At 41.6% G+C, this 22,166-nt stretch overlaps 1 protein-coding gene across 1 annotated transcript; it reads right to left on the reverse strand.

Moving 5' to 3' along the window:
* Positions 1–1,406: 1,406 nt before the first annotated feature.
* On the reverse strand, positions 1,407–22,160 carry LOC120422124 (la-related protein 1). Its single transcript, XM_039585497.2, has 8 exons — positions 21,091–22,160; positions 16,739–17,679; positions 10,282–10,540; positions 10,122–10,207; positions 9,107–10,056; positions 3,467–5,601; positions 3,038–3,401; positions 1,407–2,779 (listed from the first exon to the last, which is right to left on the reverse strand). Exons 2-8 carry the CDS (start codon positions 17,480–17,482, stop codon positions 2,458–2,460), a joined length of 4,860 nt encoding a protein of 1,619 aa, XP_039441431.1. The 5' UTR covers positions 17,483–17,679; positions 21,091–22,160; the 3' UTR covers positions 1,407–2,457.
* Positions 22,161–22,166: the final 6 nt, after the last annotated feature.

Here is a 22,166-nt window from a genome sequence, read left to right on the forward strand (position 1 = left end):
TTAGTTATTTATTTAATTATTTCATTATTTAATTATATAATTATTTAATTATTTATTAATTAAATTATTTAATGATTTAATTGTTTTTTTATTTAATTATTCAATTATTTAATTATTTCATTATTTAATTATTGCATTATTTAATTATTTTAGTCATTCATTTATTTCATGACTTAATTTTCAATTCTTCAAGTATTAATTTTTTTATTGCAAAATTTATAATTCATTAACTTTTCATTTCATGAATTCTTTGATTTTGAAATTCAAATATTAGAAAAAAAAAGTTTTAAACTTATTTATCAGATTTAAAAAATATCAAGAATATATTTTTGTAATTTTAAAATAAAAATCATGATTTTTTCATCCCACAAACATTAAATAATTGGGCGGAAAATTAGAAATTTCAAAAAAGAATAAGACTTCCACGAAATAACCCAACGCGATCCACCCCCCTAAAACCTGCTCGACCGATTTCGAGATTATGCCCTTCCCAAAGATTACTCTACTTAAAAAAAGAACACGCGATTTTTTTGCTTTTTTTGTGTGTTTTCCTTATTTTATTAAATTACTTTAAACTGTTTTTTTTTGTTTGTTGTAGTTTCACTTGCATAAGTTTGTTAATATTTACATTTTATAGGATTTGTTTGCCTTTCTCTCAATTCACAAATAATTACAGTATGACTATAATTTTTTATGTACGTTTTAAATATTTTTTAAACTTTTTTTCTCGACTTTTTTTGCTGATTTTTTGATCAATTATACTTCTTTTTTTTTGCTTGCTTTGTTTTATGTTTTTGCTTGCCGCGCAATTTTTCCCATTTCGTTTCTTTTTATTTTGCTTGCTTTCCATAATTAGTATAAATCTGCATTTATTTTTGCTTACGCTTTATTTTATTTACTCTTTTTTTTTGCGCCCCATTCACACAAGTCCGCAGCAAATGGTCTCTCGCGTAAAAGGGCGCGCGAAATTAAAGTAAAGGAAGGAAGAAAAACAATAATCGGTAATTAAAATTAGTTAACTTACAAAGAGAAAGAAAAAAAAATCTTATTGGTTCGCTACATGTTTAAGCGCTATCAAACCGCTATAGTTCCTCTAACCGATATGGTTACCGAAATTTTTCGAAAACAAAGAGTTTTTTGTTTTCTAATAATTATAGTTCCGTCTTGCGCTTGTGGAAGAAGAAAACAAAACTTAAGGCGATTATCGTGTTTTTTTTTGTGTGTGTAAGTTCGTGTGTATGTGAAGGAAGATTTCCGTACTGGGTTTGCTTCGTAGGGGAGAGGCGGGGTAACTTAAACCCAACTCATGACTGTTTTTTGTTTTGTTTTTAAAGGATTTTTTTTAAATCACTGGAGAGATCCACTCGTTTTTTTCATTATTTTTTCTCTCTCTTTCATTATCACTCTAGCTATTTTTAGTCGTTTTTTAAATCTTTTTGTTTATGTTTGTGTCTGTTTGCTTGCACTGCGCGGTGTGTGTTTGTTAAGAGTTCTACCATTTTACTTCTAGCTTTGTATTATATTTTTACGCTTAACCACGATACAATGTACGATTAAAATGAACTCTTTTTGTCTGTATGTTTGTGTTTGTGTGTGAGTGAGAAGGGCGATTTGGTGCATTTTAGGAGTGATTCAACCGAAAAACGTAAGCACATTTTCAAAACATAAAGCAACATCTAAACCTTGGTTTCGTTATATTACTCTGTTATTATTATTTCTGTTCTTTTCTCTGCTTAGCTCATGTGGGTTTGCGGGTGTCTCTGTGTGTGTGTGTGTGTTTATGTCTATCTTCCCTCTCTCTCTTTCCTTCCTAAACTCTCCCCTCCCGCAGCAAAAAAAACAAAGCGCTCTCTCTTTTAGTCTACTTTCGTCTCTTCTAATCCTAATCCAGAGAACCAGAGATGGCAGTTAATAAGTCGCTCTCTCGCTTTCTCCTTCGCACTCTCTCTTTTATAAATGTGAAAAATTTTGTCCTAAAAAAAAGTAGTCGGTAAATAATTCAGTAAATTTTTAACTCCACATTGAGAAAATAAAGTTCAAATTTCAACTCGATCGCGAACGATTATTTTTTTAGATTCAGATTCGTTTCACCTCAAAAACGAAATCAAAGGCGGAAGGAAAGCAGAAAAAAAACTATTTGTAATCATTCAGTGTCAATATCCGCGGAAAGTTTCTACACAGTGAAAAAAAAACGATTAATTTCAAGTCCTCTAAAATATATATAAAGAGCAGAAAAAAATATATGCGCACGCTCGCTCGTGGTTCGACGCGGTCGACGACAATCTTTTGATGTTTCTTTTAGTTTTTTTTTTTTTGCAGCGCGCGCGAGTGTCAAAAAACATTTGAAACTTTGCACAATTCAGAATGGTTTCTTTTCGTTCAACTTTCCTTCAACGGAAGTGATGCTGCAATTTTTGATTTATACCCACACTTTTTTGTTGTTGTCGTTGCTTTCGTTTACGTCGTCGACTGCTTCTCACTCGTGGTCGCGGCGGTTGATGAAGACGCCGACGAGGTCGTCGCTTCCGGAACCTTTGAACTGCTGCCGCTGCTGCTGCTGGTGGTGTTTTGCTTCTGCTGCTTGCCTGGTCCCGACGGTCGGTTCAGCGTGAATCGTTCGTTGCCTTGGACGCGCACCACCTTGTTGCCGGTGGAACCGCTTCGGGGACGGCCACCGGCCGCACGGGCCGGTCCGTCACCGAAGGAACCTGTCCGCAGGCGGCCGCTTCCCGACGGGCGGTTCGTCACGTCCACGGTGCGGTTGCCGGCAGAGTCGCACCTGTTGGAGGGGGTTGTTTGTTTATGAATACTTCTAAAATTCTTCATCACAAGCCACGCATAAAGTGCGCGAATTGTGATGGGAAAACCACAGCGAATTTTCGAGACTTTTGTGTAGTAGTCGCTTTTCGATTCCCATCGCAGTTCGCAGACTTGTCGCACCGTTGTTAAAGATTGCAGTTCCGAGATCCGTGGCCAAATCTTTACTCAGCCGTTGTACCAATTTTCAGACAATACTCGAGACCCCCCAGCCACTCACCTCTTGCGCCCGTACGCATAATGCTGGGAATATCCTCCACCTCCACCTCCAGACGAGTGCCCACCACCCTGCTGTCCACCGTGATGTCCCGCGTGCCGCTTGGCTCCACCCTGGCCCGACGGCCCAGCCACCACGGTGACGCCTTCGCTTTCCGACACGCTGCGCGGCCGTCGCTTCGAGGGAGACGACTTCAAGTTTCCGACGCCCTCGAGCATTTCGTTGATCTGCGGCTCCAGCACGCGGAAGTCCTCGATCGACTTGAACTTGTCCAGGTGCTCCTTGAGCTTGGGATCGACGGCCAGCTTCGGGGCGTTCTTGTAGTACTTGAGGAAGGCCCAGAACTTTTCCAGACCGTACAGTTGACCTGAATGGGAGGGGAGGAGGTGGTTAGAGCGTGAACAGAACTAGAAAGAATCTCGCGTAACTTACCGCTTTCGTAGTCGCGGATCGTTTCCTGCTGGAAGTCCTCGTACAGCTGCGGTCGGTACTTTTTCTCCAGGCCGTACGAGTAGAACCGGAACAGACACTCGAGACCGTAGCGGAAGCCTTCGGCGGCGTCTTCGATCGCGACCTGGCGGAACTCTTGGTACATGGTTTTGTTGAAGTTTTCGCGCAGGAAGAAGGACCAGAACCGGAACAGAGTGTTCATCTCCTGGGACTGACCGGAGCCCATTCGTTTGCGTTCCTTGAGGCATCGGCTGTGGTACTTGTGGTAAACCTGTTGGGTGAATCCGTTCTCCTTGAGCAGTGAGTGCGACGGATGTTGGAACGTGGGCAAACTCTGCGGCAGTGATCCGTAGCTGGAGGCCGTGGGGGATGTTCCGGTGGAGCTGCTTATGCTGGTGGTGCGTGGTCGATGCTCGACGGCGTCCATCACCCAACCGACGTGACTCTCCACCGGTGGGTTGTTCAAATGCCTCGTTTTGCGCTTTCGCGGCGTGATCGGATCGACGAATTCGTCCTTGTTGACCGCGAAGAAGCGCGCCTTGTGTCGATGGGCGGCGCTGGCCGTGCTATCGTTCAGGAAGCTGCTGTCGTGGTTCTCGACGAAGGTCGGCGGCGGAGGTGGTGGTGGTGCCTCCTGCGATACCTTCGACGGTTTCGGGATGATCTTGTCAAACTCTTCCTGCGAGATCAGCTGAACGGTTTTGTAGTTGCTTCCTCCACGGCGGCAGTTGATCGTGAGCAGATCTTCCTCGTAGTTGTGCAGTCCGTCGTTGATGATCTGTTCCAGGTCCTGGGTGATTTTGGTGCGCGTCGTAAAGTCTCCGGTTCGGTCGTACCCATCGTGCTTCGGTGCTTTGCTGCGAACTTGCAGCGGATCGGCCAGTTTGAGCGGGGTCTTTTCGGCGGCACCGCGTGGACCAGCAAATCTCACCTGCGTCACAATCAGCAGCTTGTTAATCTCGTGATCCGACAGTTCGTAGTCGGATTCGTCGTCGTCGTCGGACCAGTTGTCCGTAAAGTGGTTCACACGACCACCCCCTCGCGGGATGTCAAGTTCTTCGTCAAACTGGAAATCTAACTCCTCCCGTTCCTCCGTGCCCGGATTCTGGGATGGTCGTGTGACTCCGGCGGCGGCGGTCGCTCCTCCAGCGGCCGATGTCGAGGCTGCTGTTGCTGAGGCGCCCGCTGCTGCGGCCGAAGCCTGATCCTGTGGTGGAGTCTTTTCCTTCTTGGAGACCTGCTTCGACTGTTGCTGCTGCTGCTTATCCTTCTTGGATTGCTGTTTCGATTGCTGCTGCGACTGTTGTTGCTGGTCGTCCTTCTGGTGAGGTTGCGCCGATCGTGAGCGCCTCTTGACCTCCTTCCACAGGTCGGCTTCGTCGGTGACTTCGGTGGGAGCGTCACCTTTTACAGAGTTAGATTTCCCGGCGGCGTTTTTTGGAATCTGTGCTACATTTTCCTTCTCATCCGCCGGCTGTTGTTGCTGTTGTTGAGTACCGCTCACTGCTGTTGGTTGCGCAGTGGCCACGTTCCCTGCGGATTGTTTCCGCACTCCAAAGGTGGGCACAAATTCCGGTACGTTCGGGTTGAGGTTTTCCACTTCGACGGCCATGGCTACGGGCGCCTTGTTGATGAGGGTGGCAGGTGTTAGTTGTGCGGGTGTGGCTGCGGCAGTTGCGGCTGGCGTGCGAAAACTGCGTGGCATCGGCGGAGGGGGAATACTCGACAGAATCTTGGAAGCAACGGGTAGGACCGGTGGTTTGGTCTCTGTGGTTGGTGCTGCTGGTGCGGCCGCTGGCTGAGGTTCTGCTGCTGGGAACGGAACCGGGGCCACCGTTGGCGGTGCGACCACGTTCGATTGGTAGTGATTGTTGCCGACGTCCGCCGGGTCGATGGGCCACTTGGTCGGTTCGTTGATGGTGCGCACCTTGTAGTCGTCGACGAGTTCCAGCTTGTCCGATTCCTGAATTGCGGTGATGATGATGGTCAGGTCAGCGGTGAGGGCTTGCACCCGGTGGAACGACGCGATCAAAGTGACCGGCAGGAATCCTTCGGGGTCCATTTTTCGACGTAGGTAAAAATCTCGGTTCAGGTTCTCTTCGCTGAAGTAGTACTCACTGTTGAATGTAAAATTTGCAAATATCAAATCCATTCTTTTTTTAAAGTACTGTACTGCCGTTCTACGCATAATTGTCCCATGTTCAAAAACGGCATTGAAATTTTTCAATTGATTTCTGTGTTTCTACGCATAATTGTGGGTCCGTGGGTCCCTATTCGCCCTATATGTCCCTAATCACCCCGGGTCACATTTTATCACCCTTATTTGTAATCCTCTTACAGCTAAACAGGTAAACAAGATGAAATACTTCTTAATACTCATGATTTCGTGATAGAAAATACTTGGTGTCAACGATAGGACAAACAGATTTGGTGTTGTTTTCAATGATTTTCTGAACAAAGTACTAGATTTTATGCGTTTTTCTGAAAGTATACGTAAAATTAAGCTTAAAAATGATAAAAAGTCAGCATCATCCAAAAATGACATGGGACAATTATGCGTAGAACGGCAGTGTACGGAGCTGGTGAAAAACGCGTTGTTACATTGTGTGTTCAAATTTGTCTTTTTTTTTTGTCAATTTTGTTAATTTGGAAATTTATTGAATGTTAGTAATTTTGTAAATCTTGATTTTTTGTTTTGCCATTTTTGAAATTATTTTTGGCATTTTAGCCATTTTTGGTATTCTTGGTCATTTTGTAGATTTTTTCATTTTGGTAAATTTAGTCAGTTTTGTCAATTTGTTCATATTGATTGATCGTAGTAATCGGTGCGTGCGGTCGCGAAAAAACTTTGCTCCGTCATATTTTGTTCGATTTTCGTATTTTAAAAAAAGTTTCATAAAAATGTTTGGTGATGACCCTGAAATGGATCTATATCTAAAAGAATCTGGACATTGAATTTTAAATCGCGTTGGATCGGTTTTGTTGATAGAGAAATTTGGAGTCAATTTTGGAGTACCATCGGAACATTGAAGTAACGAGTGACGAAACCCAATTGATCGACTAGCACTCGAGATGGACATTTATCTCAAGGAATTGGATCCTGTTTGCAAGTTGGCAAGAGCGCGCTAAGAAGGTTAACGGAAGTTTCGCTGAATCGTTCGATTGCGGAGAAATCGGTGAATGAATCGAAGAATTTAGCTGAAGAAGTACACACATTTGCTTTGCAGATCAAAATGATTTCGGGTCATGAGGAGTTGGGACTGGTTCTACAAGAAATGCAAGCCATTATCGAGGAATTTGGTGAGATCATTCCATTTTATATATATCTTAGCTGATGTCTTTGTGAGTTGCTTTGGAGAATTTGAGCGGTGCGCGTCGCGGTCATCACGCCGGATTTTGGTTGCCGTTTCCGTCTTTGTTTTCCCCCCGATTGTTTGTATTTCGACCCGGACGATTTCGCGATGTTTTACAGTTGTTTTGGAGAATTCGAACGGTGCGCGTCGCGGTCAACACGCCGGATTTTCGTTGCCGTTTCCGTCTTTGTTTTCCCCCCGATTGTGTGTATTTCGACCCGGACGATTCCGCGATGTTTGCCAGTTGCTTTGGAGAATTTGAACGGTGCGCGTCGCGGTCATCACGTCGGATTTTCGTTGCCATTTCCGTCTTTGTTTTCCCCCCGATTGTTTGTATTTCGACCCGGACGATTTCGCGATGTTTTACAGTTGTTTTGGAGAATTCGAACGGTGCGCGTCGCGGTCAACACGCCGGATTTTCGTTGCCGTTTCCGTCTTTGTTTTCCCCCCGATTGTGTGTATTTCGACCCGGACGATTCCGCGATGTTTGCCAGTTGCTTTGGAGAATTTGAACGGTGCGCGTCGCGGTCATCACGTCGGATTTTCGTTGCCGTTTCCGTCTTTGTTTTCCCCCCGATTGTTTGTGTTTTTCGGTCCGGGCGGTTTCGCGTTTTCGCATTTTATTTGGTTTTATCTTTCCACAGCCGGCTGTCTAAGATTGAATCATTTATGCTAAACTCAACACCAAATAACCGGGAATAATCTCATCCGCATCCTCCGACTGTTTGCCTTGAGAATGCATAATACATCACATCATTAAACAAAATTTATTGATTATTGGGTCGCATCATCATCCTCTATGATGAATCCTGGCCATTACCCTTTCCCACTAACAAAATCCCAAGTAGAAGTAGTTTTCCGGCACACGTGGGGGTGTGGATATCGTATAGAACCCACCCTTTGTAGCAACCTGTGCTAACTAACATTCCCGTCCCAATCCCCCCGAGATCTACAAACTGACATGGCGGGCGCCGTTGGTGGCCAATGACTGTTACCTATTTGCTTCAGATCTAGTTTTAATGATCTTGATGTTTTATCTTTTCAACGCATTCATACATGCTGTTGATAAGGGAAACACCATTAGATCGTTTAAGCGTATGGTCAGTTGTATTGATAGGGGACCATCCACAAACCACGTGGACACTTTTTTTGGTAATCTCAAGCCCCCCCCCCCCCCCCCTCGTGGACAATTGTCCATACAAAAAAAATCTTTTTTGTATGGAGCGTGGACAATCGCTATACCCCCCCCCCCCCAAAGTGTCCACGTGGTTTATGGATGGTCCCTAGGAGATTACGGTCCTGTTCAGCAACGGAGAAGGACAACCATGGGTGGTCTCTCATGCTCATGCTCTCATGCTCTCAGTTTTGTCAATTTGTTCATATTTTCAATTTGTAAAATTTTGTTAATTTTATTAACATTTTAAATATCGATTTTTTTAATTTTGTTAACTTTGTGCATTTTGTTGATTTTGTCAATTTGTTAATTTTTTCATTTTCGGTTTTGTATTTTTTTCAACTTTGTGATTTTTTGTCGTTTAGCTAAGTTAGTTTTGTTAATTTTGTTAATTTTGTTAATTTTGTTAATTTTGTTAATTTTGTTAATTTTGTTAATTTTGTTAATTTTGTTAATTTTGTTAATTTTGTTAATTTTGTTAATTTTGTTAATTTTGTTAATTTTGTTAATTTTGTTAATTTTGTTAATTTTGTTAATTTTGTTAATTTTGTTAATTTTGTTAATTTTGTTAATTTTGTTAATTTTGTTAATTTTGTTAATTTTGTTAATTTTGTTAATTTTGTTAATTTTGTTAATTTTGTTAATTTTGTTAATTTTGTTAATTTTGTTAATTTTGTTAATTTTGTTAATTTTGTTAATTTTGTTAATTTTGTTAATTTTGTTAATTTTGTTAATTTTGTTAATTTTGTTAATTTTGTTAATTTTGTTAATTTTGTTAATTTTGTTAATTTTGTTAGTTTGGTTAATTTGTTAATTTTGTTATTTTGTTAATTTTGTTAATTTTGTTAATTTTGTTAATTTTGTTAATTTTGTTAATTTTTTTAATTTTGTAATTGTAATTTTTCTAGTATTGTCATTTAAAGCTATATTGACAATTTTGATAATTTTGTCATGTTGGTAATTTTTGTTTCTTTTTGTCAATTTTTACAATTTTACCATTATTTTATTTTGTAAATTTTGTAAATTTTTATCAGTTTTGGAAAAAAATATATGGAATCGCAAAATTCTTCCAGCTCCGTTTCCGCCTCTACTTACATTTGCTTCTTGATGCACTCCTTAATGCTCATCTGGTCCATCCCGATCAGCGGCGCTCCGTTGTAGTAGAACGTGCTCAGGTACGGCATCATGAACGCGGTCTGTTCCTTGCCGATGACGCTTCCGTTAAAGTCCTGCCCAAAGTCGGCTCCACCGTTGGTCAACGGAGCTCCGGCACCAGCGGACGCACCATGTGGCACTCCCCGGTCACCGTGTCGAAGTCCCCCCGGAATGTGGCCGCCCCGCGTCGAGGGAGGTCCTCGTCGGATTGGTCCACCACGGGACAATCTTCCGCCGCGGCCACCGCGGTACGACGGCGGAGGTCCACCGCCACGACTCGTCCGAATCCGTCCGGAACGTGGCGGAGGAGGTCGCTCCTGGTGCCAGCCAGCATCGCGGCCACCACCGTCACGACCCCCAGCTCCGCCTCCACCAGTCTCGCGTTCCTCGTAGTCATCGTACCGACGCCGTCGAGGAGTACGCTCACGACGTGCTCTCGGCTTTGGCAGGTCAATCGGCAGCGGAACCCACTTGGGACGTGGTCCCTTGCGGCCGTTGGCACCGTTGCTGTTGTTGAGGTCACCCGAGTCGGCACTCTTGGGCCGGTTTGCGTCGGCTTCCTCCGAGGCCGACAGCTGCTTGACAGGAACTTGTTGCTGGGATTGGGCCGCTTCGGCCACTTCTGGTGCAGCTACCACAGGGGCATTTGCGGCCACACTGGGTGCGGCTGCCGCTTCACTGGGAGCCGGAGCTTGCTGACGCTTGGCGGCATCCTGTTGCTCTGCCGGGGCAGCCGATTGCGTGGCAGGAGCCACGGCCGCGGCCACTACCGTTGCCACGGATGGTTCAACCTGGGCAGGTGCGGAAGCTGGTTGCTTCTTCGGTTCGACACCGGACTTTTGCCGCCCGTCCAGCGTCGGCCAGTCGGAACTGCTCGCCAAATCATTTGACTGGGGAAAAAGACACCACAAAGTTAGAATGATCTGTATGGAAATGAAACACTCAACTTGTCTACCTTTTGACTAGGTCTCTTCTTGTCCTTGGGCTGTGCAGCAGGTTTAACCTGTTCCACCGTGGCCTTGGTTGGAGGTCCAGCTTTAGCTAAAAAAAAACGAAAAACGAAAAAAAAACTCATCAGAAATTCAAATTCAACGCCTCTTAAGCAACCAACTCACCTTGCGGTTGGGCCTTGTTGTTGTTGTTGTTGCTGGACTGTTGCTGCTTCGGCTGGAGGACGCGCTTTTCCGAGGGTTTTGGAGCGGGTGCGGCGGCCACGGCAGCTGCTTGGGACGTCGTGGATGGAGCGACGGCAGCGGCGGCAACAACGGCGGGAGGGGCTCCTGAGGCGACGGCTGCTGCCGCCGTCGCGGGGTCAGACTTGGAGGGGCGCGTGTCGGCGGATGGGATCGGGGCCGGCTCGACCGTGGGGGTAACCTGTTTTGGGCCAGGAAGGAGAATTCATTTAAAAGTTAGCTTTTAAAGAGGGGTCCAAATGGTATACTTTTTTTACCAGCTTTGTACATTTGTTTTTATGCATGATGCCTGATTTCATTGTGAGAAATTTGATTTGTTTTAATATCCTAAACTGTACTCCCACTAACATTTACACACAAGATCCTCTGTAATTACACTTAGCATTAAGAACAATGTAATTACAAAAGCCGACTCGGTCTTAACTAGGTCCCAGTACCGAAAAGGACCTAATAAAAATAATTTTATGAAAAAAAAAATATCCTAAACTGTTCATTAAGGTAACATTGGGATCGAGCAACTTTATACAAATTTAGTTTATAACCGGAAGTTCCTTCATCAAAATATAATCACTTAACACTCGCAGGATTCAGGAATGTTAAATATTAGTTTTTTTTTTTTTTAAGGGGATACGGGAAGGTCTGCCATGATGATTCCACGACTCGAGTTTCCAAAAGCACTTTTAAAGAAAATGCCGTAACGTAAAAGTGTTCTGTAGACGAGAAAAAGGACGATAGCAAGCAAACTGTCTAGTTCTGAAATCTAATTTAGTTGTCCAGTAGTTTTTAATCGCGAAAATACATATCCCCGACTTGCGTTTTTGAAAGCAGTTTTAAGAAAAATGCTATATCTTAGAATGTTTGGCAGACGGTAAATAAGCCGTAAACAAACAATCTGTCGAGTTTAAAAATTGATTTAAGTCGCGTAGAAGTTTTTTAATGGACGACGTCCAGTTTCACATTAACAAACGACAAACCAAAAACATTCAGAAATGTTTCTTGCTTGAAGATTCATGCTCAATCAAAATCTAATTCAGCGAATCGTATTTGATGTTAACTTTAGACGCAGTAGGCCTGGCCGCTTTGATGTGTGTGATGTAGAGGTGGACAAACCCGCTCTTTTTAAAGAGCCACTTATTTTTGCTCGCTCATAAAAATGAGCGGCTCTTTTGAACGGCTCTTTCGCTTTTTTTCAAAAATTTACTGAAAAGGCTATGCCAAAGGATGGTGCGATTTTTTATGTGTTTTAACTGGACTTTTATAAAAACACGGAATCGACATAACACCTTATAATGTGGCCCTCTGAAACCTTGCGGTTTCGGTAAATTATTTGAAAAAATAAAAATAAAAGCGAAAACATTTCCATGCAAACCATAGGTCTTGGCGAAGTCAAGTCCTATGGTTTGTATGGGAAATTGCGTTGATTTCTAAACAATGATTAAACAAATCTAGAGCTTTTTTTATTGTGTTTCATATGTTTATAGGACTTATTCGAAAAAAAAACTCTATAAATGCTGCAACTCGTGTTAAATTTTGAGAAAATGAAAATTAATTTTGACAAATTTGGCATTAATTTATAATAAAAAATGTTACATTCTGTTGGAAATACAATTATTTTCTTTTTAAACATAAAAAAGAATCAATTTAAAAAATATTTCCATCTTGCACGGTTTCTTTCAAAGACCCGAGTTTGAAAAAGAATCGCGGCTCTGTTTTTGTGAACCGTGGTTCGTTCGCTCTTTTTAGTGAAGCGGCTCGCTCTTTTTTGCCCACCTCTAGTGTGATGTGTCAATGAATTTTAAAAGCAATAATATACTGCAAATGTTATCAATAATAAGAAGAATGTTAGGTGTTAGTTATACTATGAAATTCGATTATCCGAAGGTTTGAATGGGACTTCGAATAATCGTATCAAGACAAAACAAAATCGTATTTTTTTATTTTCATCAAATTCGAGTTTAGTCAAAATCATTTAAGTCAAAATTAAATATTTGATTGTCTTTAAAATTGAAAAACGCATTTTTTCCAATAATTTATTACCGTCATTTTCTTTCTTTCTTAATAATTTCAGGGTATTTTTTGGTCTTACTTAAGCTCGACCATCAAAAAATAAGACAATGAAAAAAAAACCCGAAAAATCCGAAGTGAAATTTTTTGAGGTCTTCCAATAATCGATTTTTTGCAAAATATTGTTTTTTTTAATTACGAGTCGTAAATCTTTTTAAACGAGGCTCTGCCGAGTTGGATAGGTACGAAGAGTGCTGAAAAAGTCGAGTTTTGTAGTTTTGGTCAACTCAAAAACTGTAACAGTGTCGAAAAGCATTACGTTTCGATACAAGTGGTGAAAGTTGATCTTTTTAGCAATCAAATTAGTGCTATAATGAAGTTTTTAGCACTGTAAATTTTTGATGATGATAAGTAGGCCATTTCGTCACTATTGAATGACAGGAAAAATATGTGTAGGGGCAGAATGGCCCGCCTAAGTAAAATGCGCCAAAAACCATCGAAAAACATACAAATTTATGAATTTAGTGTAGTAGGCTTATGCTTTGGAATGTTCCCTTTGATGTTGTATACTTGGTTGATAAAAATGTTTAGCTTAAAACTATTTTTTATGCAATTAAAAGAAATGTTTTTCGACTACTTTTCCAGGTTGCGGGGCAGAATGGACCACCTTAGAAAACAAGCCATTTTGTCTAATAAAACGTTGAAGGGAGATAATAAATTACTTAAGGGACCTTTCCATTATAGTTTCCATGAAGTTAGACTACATTTATGAAAATAGTCACTTACCAAAACAAACATTTCTTGACTTTTTTTTGATAAGGTCCTATAAACAAATGTAAACATTGAGTGTATCCCGCTTACTCCGATGGACTTTGACATAAGGTGTGAAAGGGATACACTCAATGTTTACATTTGTTTATAGGACCTTATCAAAAAAAAGTCAAGATTTTTGAAAATAGTTTTAATATGTTGAAATAAGACACTATTTTTACAAATAAGCATCAAAACAACTAAAAAATCAACTAATGTTGGTTTTATCCCTTATCCCCGAATCCCACTTTCCCGAATCCCATATCCCCGAAAATCATTTCCCCGAAAATTCCACATCCCCGAAAATCATTTCCCCGAAAGTGCCGCTTCCCCGAAAATTCCACGTCCCCGAAAATCATTTTCCCGAAAATTCCACATTCCCGAAAGGATTTTCAAAGAAGTGTCCACGTGGTTTGTGGATAGTCCCTTACAAATGTTTACGGTAGTCGAGCTCTTACTTGTGTCAAACGCATTCTGACCTGAAATCCTTTTGGCCAGTTTTCGCACTTACATCAATTTTCTGGGTGTGTCAAGTCGGTTTTTATTGAATATCTCAGGACTCTGTGTAGGTCTCAAAAGATGAGGCATTGTGAGCTGCACAAAATGGCGTTCTTAACTCAATTTGGCTCAAATTCGACGTACGACAAGCGAGCACGACAGCGACGAATTGTGAAAAATAGGCAACTGTATTAAACGGCACGCTGCCATATAGATTTGTTCATCATAAATATGTACTCCGTTCAAGGTGTTCTCATTCTCTACATCATTTGTCATAGTCGGAGTTTTTGTTGGATACGGTGGAGTCAGTTCTTTTTGAAAGGCAGTTGGAGGAACTAAATCTCAGAATCCAGAGTTCAAATTCTTTAACTCCGCAAACTTGGAAAATATCGGATTTTTTTTAACGTTTAGGGGCAGGGGGGCAGAATGGACCGCCTAAGGGAAATGCACCAAAAACCATAGAAAAATATGAAAACTTATGAATCCTGTGTAGTAGGCTTATGCTTTGGAATGTTCCCTTCAATGTTGTATACTTGGTTGATGAAAATATTTTACTTAAAACTATTTTTGAGCCACTTAAAAAAAAAGTTTTTTCGACTAACTTTCCAGGGTGCGGGGCAGAATGGACCACCCTGCGGGGCAGAATGGGCCACCTTAGAAAACAAGCCATTTCTTCTAATACAACGTTGAAGGGTGATAAGAAGTTACTTGAGGGACCTTTCCATTATAGTTTCCATGAAATTTGATCACTTTTATAAAAATAGTAACTTAAAAAAACAAAGATTTTTGAAAATAGTGTAAATATGTCGAAAACAGACACTATTTTTACAACTAAGCGTCGAAACAACTAAAAAATCAACTTTTGTTGCATTAAACGTGATTTGTGAAGCTACCAGGAGTGAAATAATCCGTTTAGCTCAAATTTAATAACTTTTGATTGTTTTTATAAGGCAGGAAAAGGGTGGTCCATTCTGCCCCCAAGTGGATTTTAATTTAACACTTCCACCACCAAGCCTCTAAATGATTTTAAGGTTCCGTTGTTGTTTGTATACTTTGGTAGTAGCATCTAGTAACGTTATAAGCATTGAGCAAACTTTTTCAAACATTCCAACTTTTCAGAAAGCTTATTTAAGAACCTCGAAATAAACAACATTTGCGTGGTTTTGTCAGTAAATTTACATTTTTGCTCATAATTCGAAAAATACAATGAATTAAAACGTCGTTTTCGGTATGGTGATGCTATTTGACGTCCTTTATAAGACCCATGCCTTACAGTTGGTCTAAATCCATTCTAAAGCCCAAAACCAAGGGTGGCCCGTTCTGCCCCCATGGTCCATTCTGCCCCCCCTGCCCCTAATTGTGAATGATACTTCATCGATCGCTACTTCCCCGAACCCGGTCAGGCGGGTATGCCCGTTGCCCAGAACCTCGCGCGCGGTTCTGGGCAACGGGCATGCCCACCTGACCGGGTTCGGGGAAGTGGCGTTCGGGGAAATGGCCGTTCGGGGATATGGTCATTCGGGAAAATGATTTTCAGGGATGTGGAAAATTAGTGGAAGCCGCCATTCGGGGATGTGGCCATTCGGGGAAATGGATTGTTCGGGGAAATGATTTTCGGGTAAATGACATTTGGGTAAGTGTCTTTTCGGAGATGTGACATTCGGGGAAATGTCTTTTCGGGAATGTGGGTTTCGGGGAAATGTCATAGAATCACTAATGTTGCATTAAACGTGATTTGTGAAGCAACCAGAAGTGAAATAATCCATTTAGCTCAAATTTCGTAACTTTTGATTGTTTTTATAAGGCAGGAAAAGGGTGGTCCATTCTGCCCACAAGTGGATTTTAATTTAATACTTCCACCACCGAGCTTCTAAATGATTTTAAGGTTCCGTTGTTGTTTGTTTACTTTGGTAGCAACATCTAGTAACATTATAAGCATTGAACAAACTTTTTCCAACAATCCAACTTTTCAGAAAGCTTTTTTTAAAACCTCGAAAAAACAACATTTGCATGGTTTTGTCAATAAATTTACTTTTTGCTCATAATTCGAAAAATACAATGAATTCAAACGTCGTTTTCGGTGTGGTGATGTTATTTGACGTCCTTTGGTCTAAATCCATTCTAAAGCCCAACACCAAGGGTGGCTCATTCTGCCCCCACTGCCCCTACAACACAATTTAAATTAAACGCATTTCCATAATCACCAAAAACGCAATTCTCCCGACCCACATCTGCGCGCTGACCTCCAAGAGAGATGAACCGAACGGGACACACCACGAAGAAGAAGATGAAGAACCCAGTCTTAGTCAGTGGAACAACAACAAGGTTATCAAGCCACGACAACGGCCCGGCAAGCGCGCGAGGATTCGTTGCGCAACTCTTAGCGATTTGCTTCACACACATGTGGCTCGAAGCGACTTGACTGTTGCCAACAAGGCACTAATTAAGATTAGTTTGAACAGCCGGCAGGCCACACCAGGAGCCTAGAATGAGCGCCGCCTTCGAAATCGCGCAATCGCGTGTGGGCAACTTATTCAAGTGCAGCAGCAGAAGGCAGCACACAAACATTTCGTTATCGATACAACATCATCGATGTGATTCGGATTGGATTTGCCACACACAACTTCACTTTCAGCACTTTTGAATTTGAAATCTTAAAAGATGCTCACCACTCGAAGAAACACGACTCATCGCGCCAACGTCAAGGTCCAAACTGATCGAACCTGGACCGGACTTTTTCCGCTTGTCCAAATCTCAACACGACGACGACCACGTCACCATGGCGCCGTCACCTTGAAATTGAACGACGTCGAAAAATCTGACAAAAAACCACGTGGTTCGACTCTCCACGGTCGTCGTCGTCGTCGTATCATCACTTATTTTTTCGTTTCATTTCATTCGTTTCCCTTCTTTGCGTGTGTGTTCGCTCTTTCTCGTCCAGCCAACGAACGCGGCGGACTCGACATGTGTGTTTACAAAATCCCACACTGCAAAACACGCACACACACTCGCTCAACAAGAAGCGACTTAAGGCTAAGCCATGTGGTGCGAACCGTTTCTTCCTTACCTTCCATGCGTTCACTTTGGGCAGCGGTGCTTCGACAAACTTCTTCGGCGCTTCCTTGTCCGAACCGTCCTCGCTGCTGACCTTGGCCGACGTGCTCGTCTCGCCGCCCTGGGAGTCCTTCTCGGCGGCGGCCACGTTCGCTTCCTTGTCCGCTGCTGCTCCGGCAGCTGGTCCCGCCGCAGCAGCACCTCCGCCGCGACCTCGCTTTCTCTCGCCGGATTTTCTCTTGCCACCGGATTCCTTCTTCGGCGCAGCCGGACCTTCCGGACCACCGGCAGCGGCAACATCCTTCGGGGGACCACCCTTTACGGAACGCCGTGATGGCTTCGATGCCGCCGGAGGTTGTGCCTTCTCGGCTGCCGCGGCCGCCTTCTGCCGTGAACGACGGTCCCGTTTGCTGTGCGACACTACCGGAACGAAACTCCCATCGTCCTCGATGTCTTCCGCCGGAGTAGCAGCAGCAGCAACGGCAGCTGTGGCAGTCTCTTTCACCGCTTCTTTATCCGGCGCGGTCTTTGAGGGACCAGCCTCGGCAGCCGTCGTGGCCACCGACGCGGCCACAGCCGGTGTCTTCTCCGTGCGAATGTTTTCCTTGTTGTTGTCGTTCTGCTGCTGCTGCTGCTTCAGGTTCTGCTCCTTGATGTTCAGCAGGACATTCGCGTAGGATGAACTTGAACTGTTGTTGTTGTTGTTATTGTTGTTGTTGCTAGCGCCAGTTTCGCCTGATGAAACGTGTGTAGCCATTTTTGCGTGTTTATTTCCTTTTTTCTTCCTTTACCGTTTGCTTGGCTTTGCTCGGAATCAACGGTGATTCTACCTCGGAGGAGCACGGATGGTCCGTCCCCGATGGGAGGTTTCAGCCGCCGTCCTTTTTTTTTTCCTCGCAACACCGTAGTAGTAGACGATTCTTGTGTGCCCCGAGAACCAACGCAGATCGAAACCTGTGCCAAGGAGAAAAGTGAAAAAAGAGAGATTTAATGTTGATGGTTCGGTAAACTGGATAAAGCTGAGTATTAAAACAAATTTTTGAAAATTTGAAACTACGGCCATGGTTTCAAATAATATTTCAGTTGAAAAGACATCTAGAGTTTTTTTTAAATGATTTCAAATTGAAGTTTTCAGAAAAAAAAATGTTTATTAGACCGATGCAAATATTTTTTACATTTTTTGTCCCTCGGCTCTGGCCGAGGTCGAGGGGGAGGCAAAAAATAAAATAAAAATATATAACTATCGAAATAACAAGCCGTAGTTTCTACATTTGCATGGAAAAAGTGTTATAAAATGCATTTTACACTAGTTCAGTTCAGTTGAAAACAAAAATTTTCAAAAATTCAAAAGATTTTTAAATCAACCCAAACATACTAAAAATTATTCTTAACGCAGGAGAATACATTTCAAATTGATTTCAGCTGATTGCAGTGCAATTTCCATTGAAATTTTGAAAATTTTTGAAAAGTAATATTTTTGCCCTCTGATTATTCGGACTAACTTCGAAGGAAGAGACAAAAACTTTAAATATTTGTACCAGCCTTATAGAGACTTAACACTTTCGTTCATTCGTCTCTTCAAGGTGGATAGTGGGAGAGGGAAGTTTACAAAGTTAAAAATCACTTGTCTGGCTATATATCAAGACTTTCTTTCATGCCTTTTCATTTTTAGCAAATTTAGTTAAATATTTCAAATATTTAGATAGAAGAGAAAATATGTTGATGCCTTTTGATTTTTCGGGCCAGTTTTGAAAGTTGTTCAAAACTATTGTTATTGAAAAGATCAGAAAATTTCACAATAGTTTATTTCTTTTTTCAAAGTTAAATAGAAAAAATTGTAGGAAATGTTCTCAGTATATCACACATTTTTTCAGGGGTGCTTTCTTTCAAAAAGTATTTTTAAATGCCAAAATTAAAATAACTTTTTTTGTCATAGGAAATGCACGAACAAAGTTTCATTCAAATAAAAAAAAATACAAAGAATCAAATTGTAAAAACGTAAAGAAACACTCAAATATTTTAAAATATTTTACTGAAAAAAGAGTAACATCGTTTCTAAAAAGTATCAACACTTTTGGGAGACTGTTTTAAACAACAGGTAGAAGGAATTATCTGAAAATATGCATGACAATGATGGAAGTCGTTATCTTTGGGGTTGATTGGTCTCCTTCATGATTGGTCCAAAAAATCGGGGGGCAAAACAACTATTTTTTCCATAAACAAAAAAAAAATGATTTTTTGTAAGTCTAATCAACTGAAAACGATTCAAAATGCATTTTTCTGCATTACAGAACATATGTAGCATTAGGGTGTAATAAAAAATCGATTTTTCAGCACAGCAATTTTTCAGCAGCTCAACTCCCCAAAGTTTGAGAACGATTGGTTTAGTCATCACTTTGCGCAAAGCAATTCAATTTCCATACAAATTTGCATCGGAAAAATCATTTTTTAGAATTTTTGCCTTCCTCACCTCAATGAGGAAAGGCTATAAAATCACTCGAAAAATGAACTTCTTTATTCGACCTCGTAGACCCACCTTCACGTATACCTATCGACTCAGAATCAAATTCTGAGCAAATGTCTGTGCGTGTGTATGTCTGTAAGTCCGTGCACCGAAAAATATGCACACGATTATCTCCGGACTGGCTGAACCGATTTGGACCGTTTTGGTCTCATTCGATCCGTCTTGGCCGTCCGTCCCACAAGACCCTAGTTAATATTATGAAGTTTAGAAAAGTAATTCAAAAGTTATGCTAAAAAAACGATTTGGCTAGAGTTTGAAATATTGTAAAAAGGGTGGTTTTTGTAAGAAACCTCGTCATGCTATATATTGTTAGAAAGGTATTTGAAAGACCTTTCTAACGCGTTCAAAAGATTGAAGATCTGACAACCCCATCAAAAGTTATGAGCACTTAAGTGTTATTTATACACTTTTTTGAGGCCGGATCTCAAATATTTTGATGAAAAAGTTGTCCTGATCTATCATGCGACCCATCGTTGAATAGATAATCAAAAGATCTTTCCAACAAGCCCAAAAGATTGAAGATCTGAAAACTCTATCAAAAGTTATAAGTACTTTAGTGCTTCTAATAAACTTTTTTTGAGGCCGGATCTCAGATATTTTGATAAAATAATTGTTATTTATACACTTTTTTGAGGCTGTGTGGTGTATTCACTTTATGAATGCGAGGAAGGCACCAACCACCTAAAGGTGGATTAGGTAACGTTTTATTTTACAAAATCCACGTTTCTCGCTATATCAAAACCAGATTCATATTCGGATGCTCTGGAAGGTGATCTACAACTTGGACAACTTTATTTTTTTTCCATACAACCATATACCACCCTAATGTAGCATGTTTGGACTGGTTAAAAAATATTTTGAATGTTTATGAATTTACGATGCACACCGCAAAACACACAGTTTTTCTCGATAGTATTTTTTTCCTCAATGCTTAGATTACTGAACACTAGACAGGTGTGTAAAGCATTTTAGAACACTTTTTTTTATACAAATGCTAAAATCATGGCTTCGAATTTGAAACCCCCTGACTGTGGCCAGAGTCGAGGGACATAAACTTCAAACAAAATTTGCAACAGCCCAATGAACATTTCGAGGACGTGCAAATGCAAAATTTAAAGCATTGTTGAAGTTGATGGTTCTTTACGGTTGGTCTAAAAACGTTCAACTTTTCAAAAGGCGCTTGAACTCATTGAAAACTAACCCGAGAAATATACAATGTTTTTTAACCTGACATAATTTTTCTGTCAATTCTTTTTATGGAACTATTGTTTTTTAAAGTGTAAAGAGACACCGTGTCAATTAAACTTTGAGCTAGAGTGGGAGTTGCAGTTTTGAAATTTGCTAATTTATTTTGGATCAAAACCTGATGTATGTATCTGATGTAAATTTTCGGCTTATTTTTTTCTTTGGTGTAACTTGATTAACAAGTTGCCGTGTCAATTAATACAACATAATACAACATCTAAACTGCCGTTTTACGCAAAAAAAAATACACAAATCATCGAAAGTTGAAAACCCAAAGTGTCTCATTGATGACTACCTTGCCTTCTTAAATGTTTTTACAGAAAGGCTTCTTTTCTCCAAACACCTTTTTTTGGTTTACAAAACATGTTTACATAGTGCACGCGTGTTTGCAAACATACAATGCAACCTATGCATTTTATGAATGTAAACATTCATTTACGTAAACAGGTTGCATTTTTTTGTTTACAAATAGCTTTATGTCCTGCTGGTATTGAATGAACCTGTTTTTGTGCAGCAAAGTGCACTACCGTTATTATCCTTTGCACCTCTAACGGTAAATAAAAACAAGGGTACTGCTTATTTTGGGAATCACTCACCTGGCAGGCTTTCTCGTTCTCTCTTGCTCACGTTCTCTCTTTCTCTCTCTTTATCCGTCAATCTACTCTCCCTTGCGGACTAGCGAATAAAAACAAAACGCAAAACGCAAGAAGAAGAGTGGAAAGGGGGAGGTGAATGGGTGTGAGTATGAATGAGGGTGTGTGTGTTTGTGAATGTGTTGAATTCAGCAGGCCAGGAGGTGGCCAGTTCCGGCGCTGGCCATGGTCCCTCGCCGTGGGGTTGTTGTCGCTGCTGTTTCGGTCGCTTTTCAACGTTCTTTTTGGCTGGAACTTAACTTTTTTTTTCTTTTGATTCTGGTTGTTTTTTTCGCTTCCTTTCAAGGAATCAGCAAATTTGACTGCTTTTGGCGATCACGAATTTAGACTTTTTCTTCTATTTGTTTGCACACAGACACACAATTACACACAAACGCGATGCTCTTTTTTTCCACACACACGGTCACGGTCGCCGCTCTCCCCTACGATGGCGAGCAGCAGAATCCTGATGACATAATAATCTTGCACCTCAGCAGGCCGCGGGCGAGACACCACACGAAACTCCACGAACCAAAAGGGTCTTCTTTTGCTGCTTCTTTTTTTTCCGTCGGTCGATCGGAACAGGCCCCCAACACAGCAGGCTGTGAGTGACACACACACGCACGCACGTACGCACTCACGCACGCAAGCGGATATTCCGTTTTCCTTCCACCAGAAAACCAACCTTCGCCCGACGATGAATCCACAAATCCTTCAGAAATTCTTCTTCTGTCAGAGGCAGACAGCAGCAGCAAAACGGTTCTCCGATCGAAGCAGGCCCCCAGACAACGAGGAGAGGGTTGGCTGGCAGCGCAGCAAGAAAAAAAAAACTTTGACCACCGCTGGCGCGGCCACCCGGCACCGATTCCGGTCAACTTTAACGCACACCGACGCACGACGTTACGCCCGACCCGATGGACAGCACCGTTCCGCGAGGCCGTGGCCAATTTCCGACGATTTAGCAAAATAAATATTTGGACGGTCCAAAACCACGTTTTGTTGCCCGAGAGCCGAAATGTTAAAGAAAGAATGACGTTTAA

Source organism: Culex pipiens, chromosome 1, assembly GCF_016801865.2.
Source record: "Culex pipiens pallens isolate TS chromosome 1, TS_CPP_V2, whole genome shotgun sequence".
Taxonomy (NCBI): domain Eukaryota; kingdom Metazoa; phylum Arthropoda; class Insecta; order Diptera; family Culicidae; genus Culex; species Culex pipiens.

Coding starts and splice junctions, on each gene's coding strand:
- LOC120422124 (XM_039585497.2), bottom strand. CDS start 17,482: ATGGCTACACACGTTTCATCAGGCGAAACTGGCGCTAGCAACAACAAC. Junction 3,402..3,466: donor GATCCGCGACTACGAAAGCG/GTAAGTTACGCG, acceptor CCTCCCATTCAG/GTCAACTGTACGGTCTGGAA. Junction 2,780..3,037: donor TATGCGTACGGGCGCAAGAG/GTGAGTGGCTGG, acceptor CCCCTCCAACAG/GTGCGACTCTGCCGGCAACC.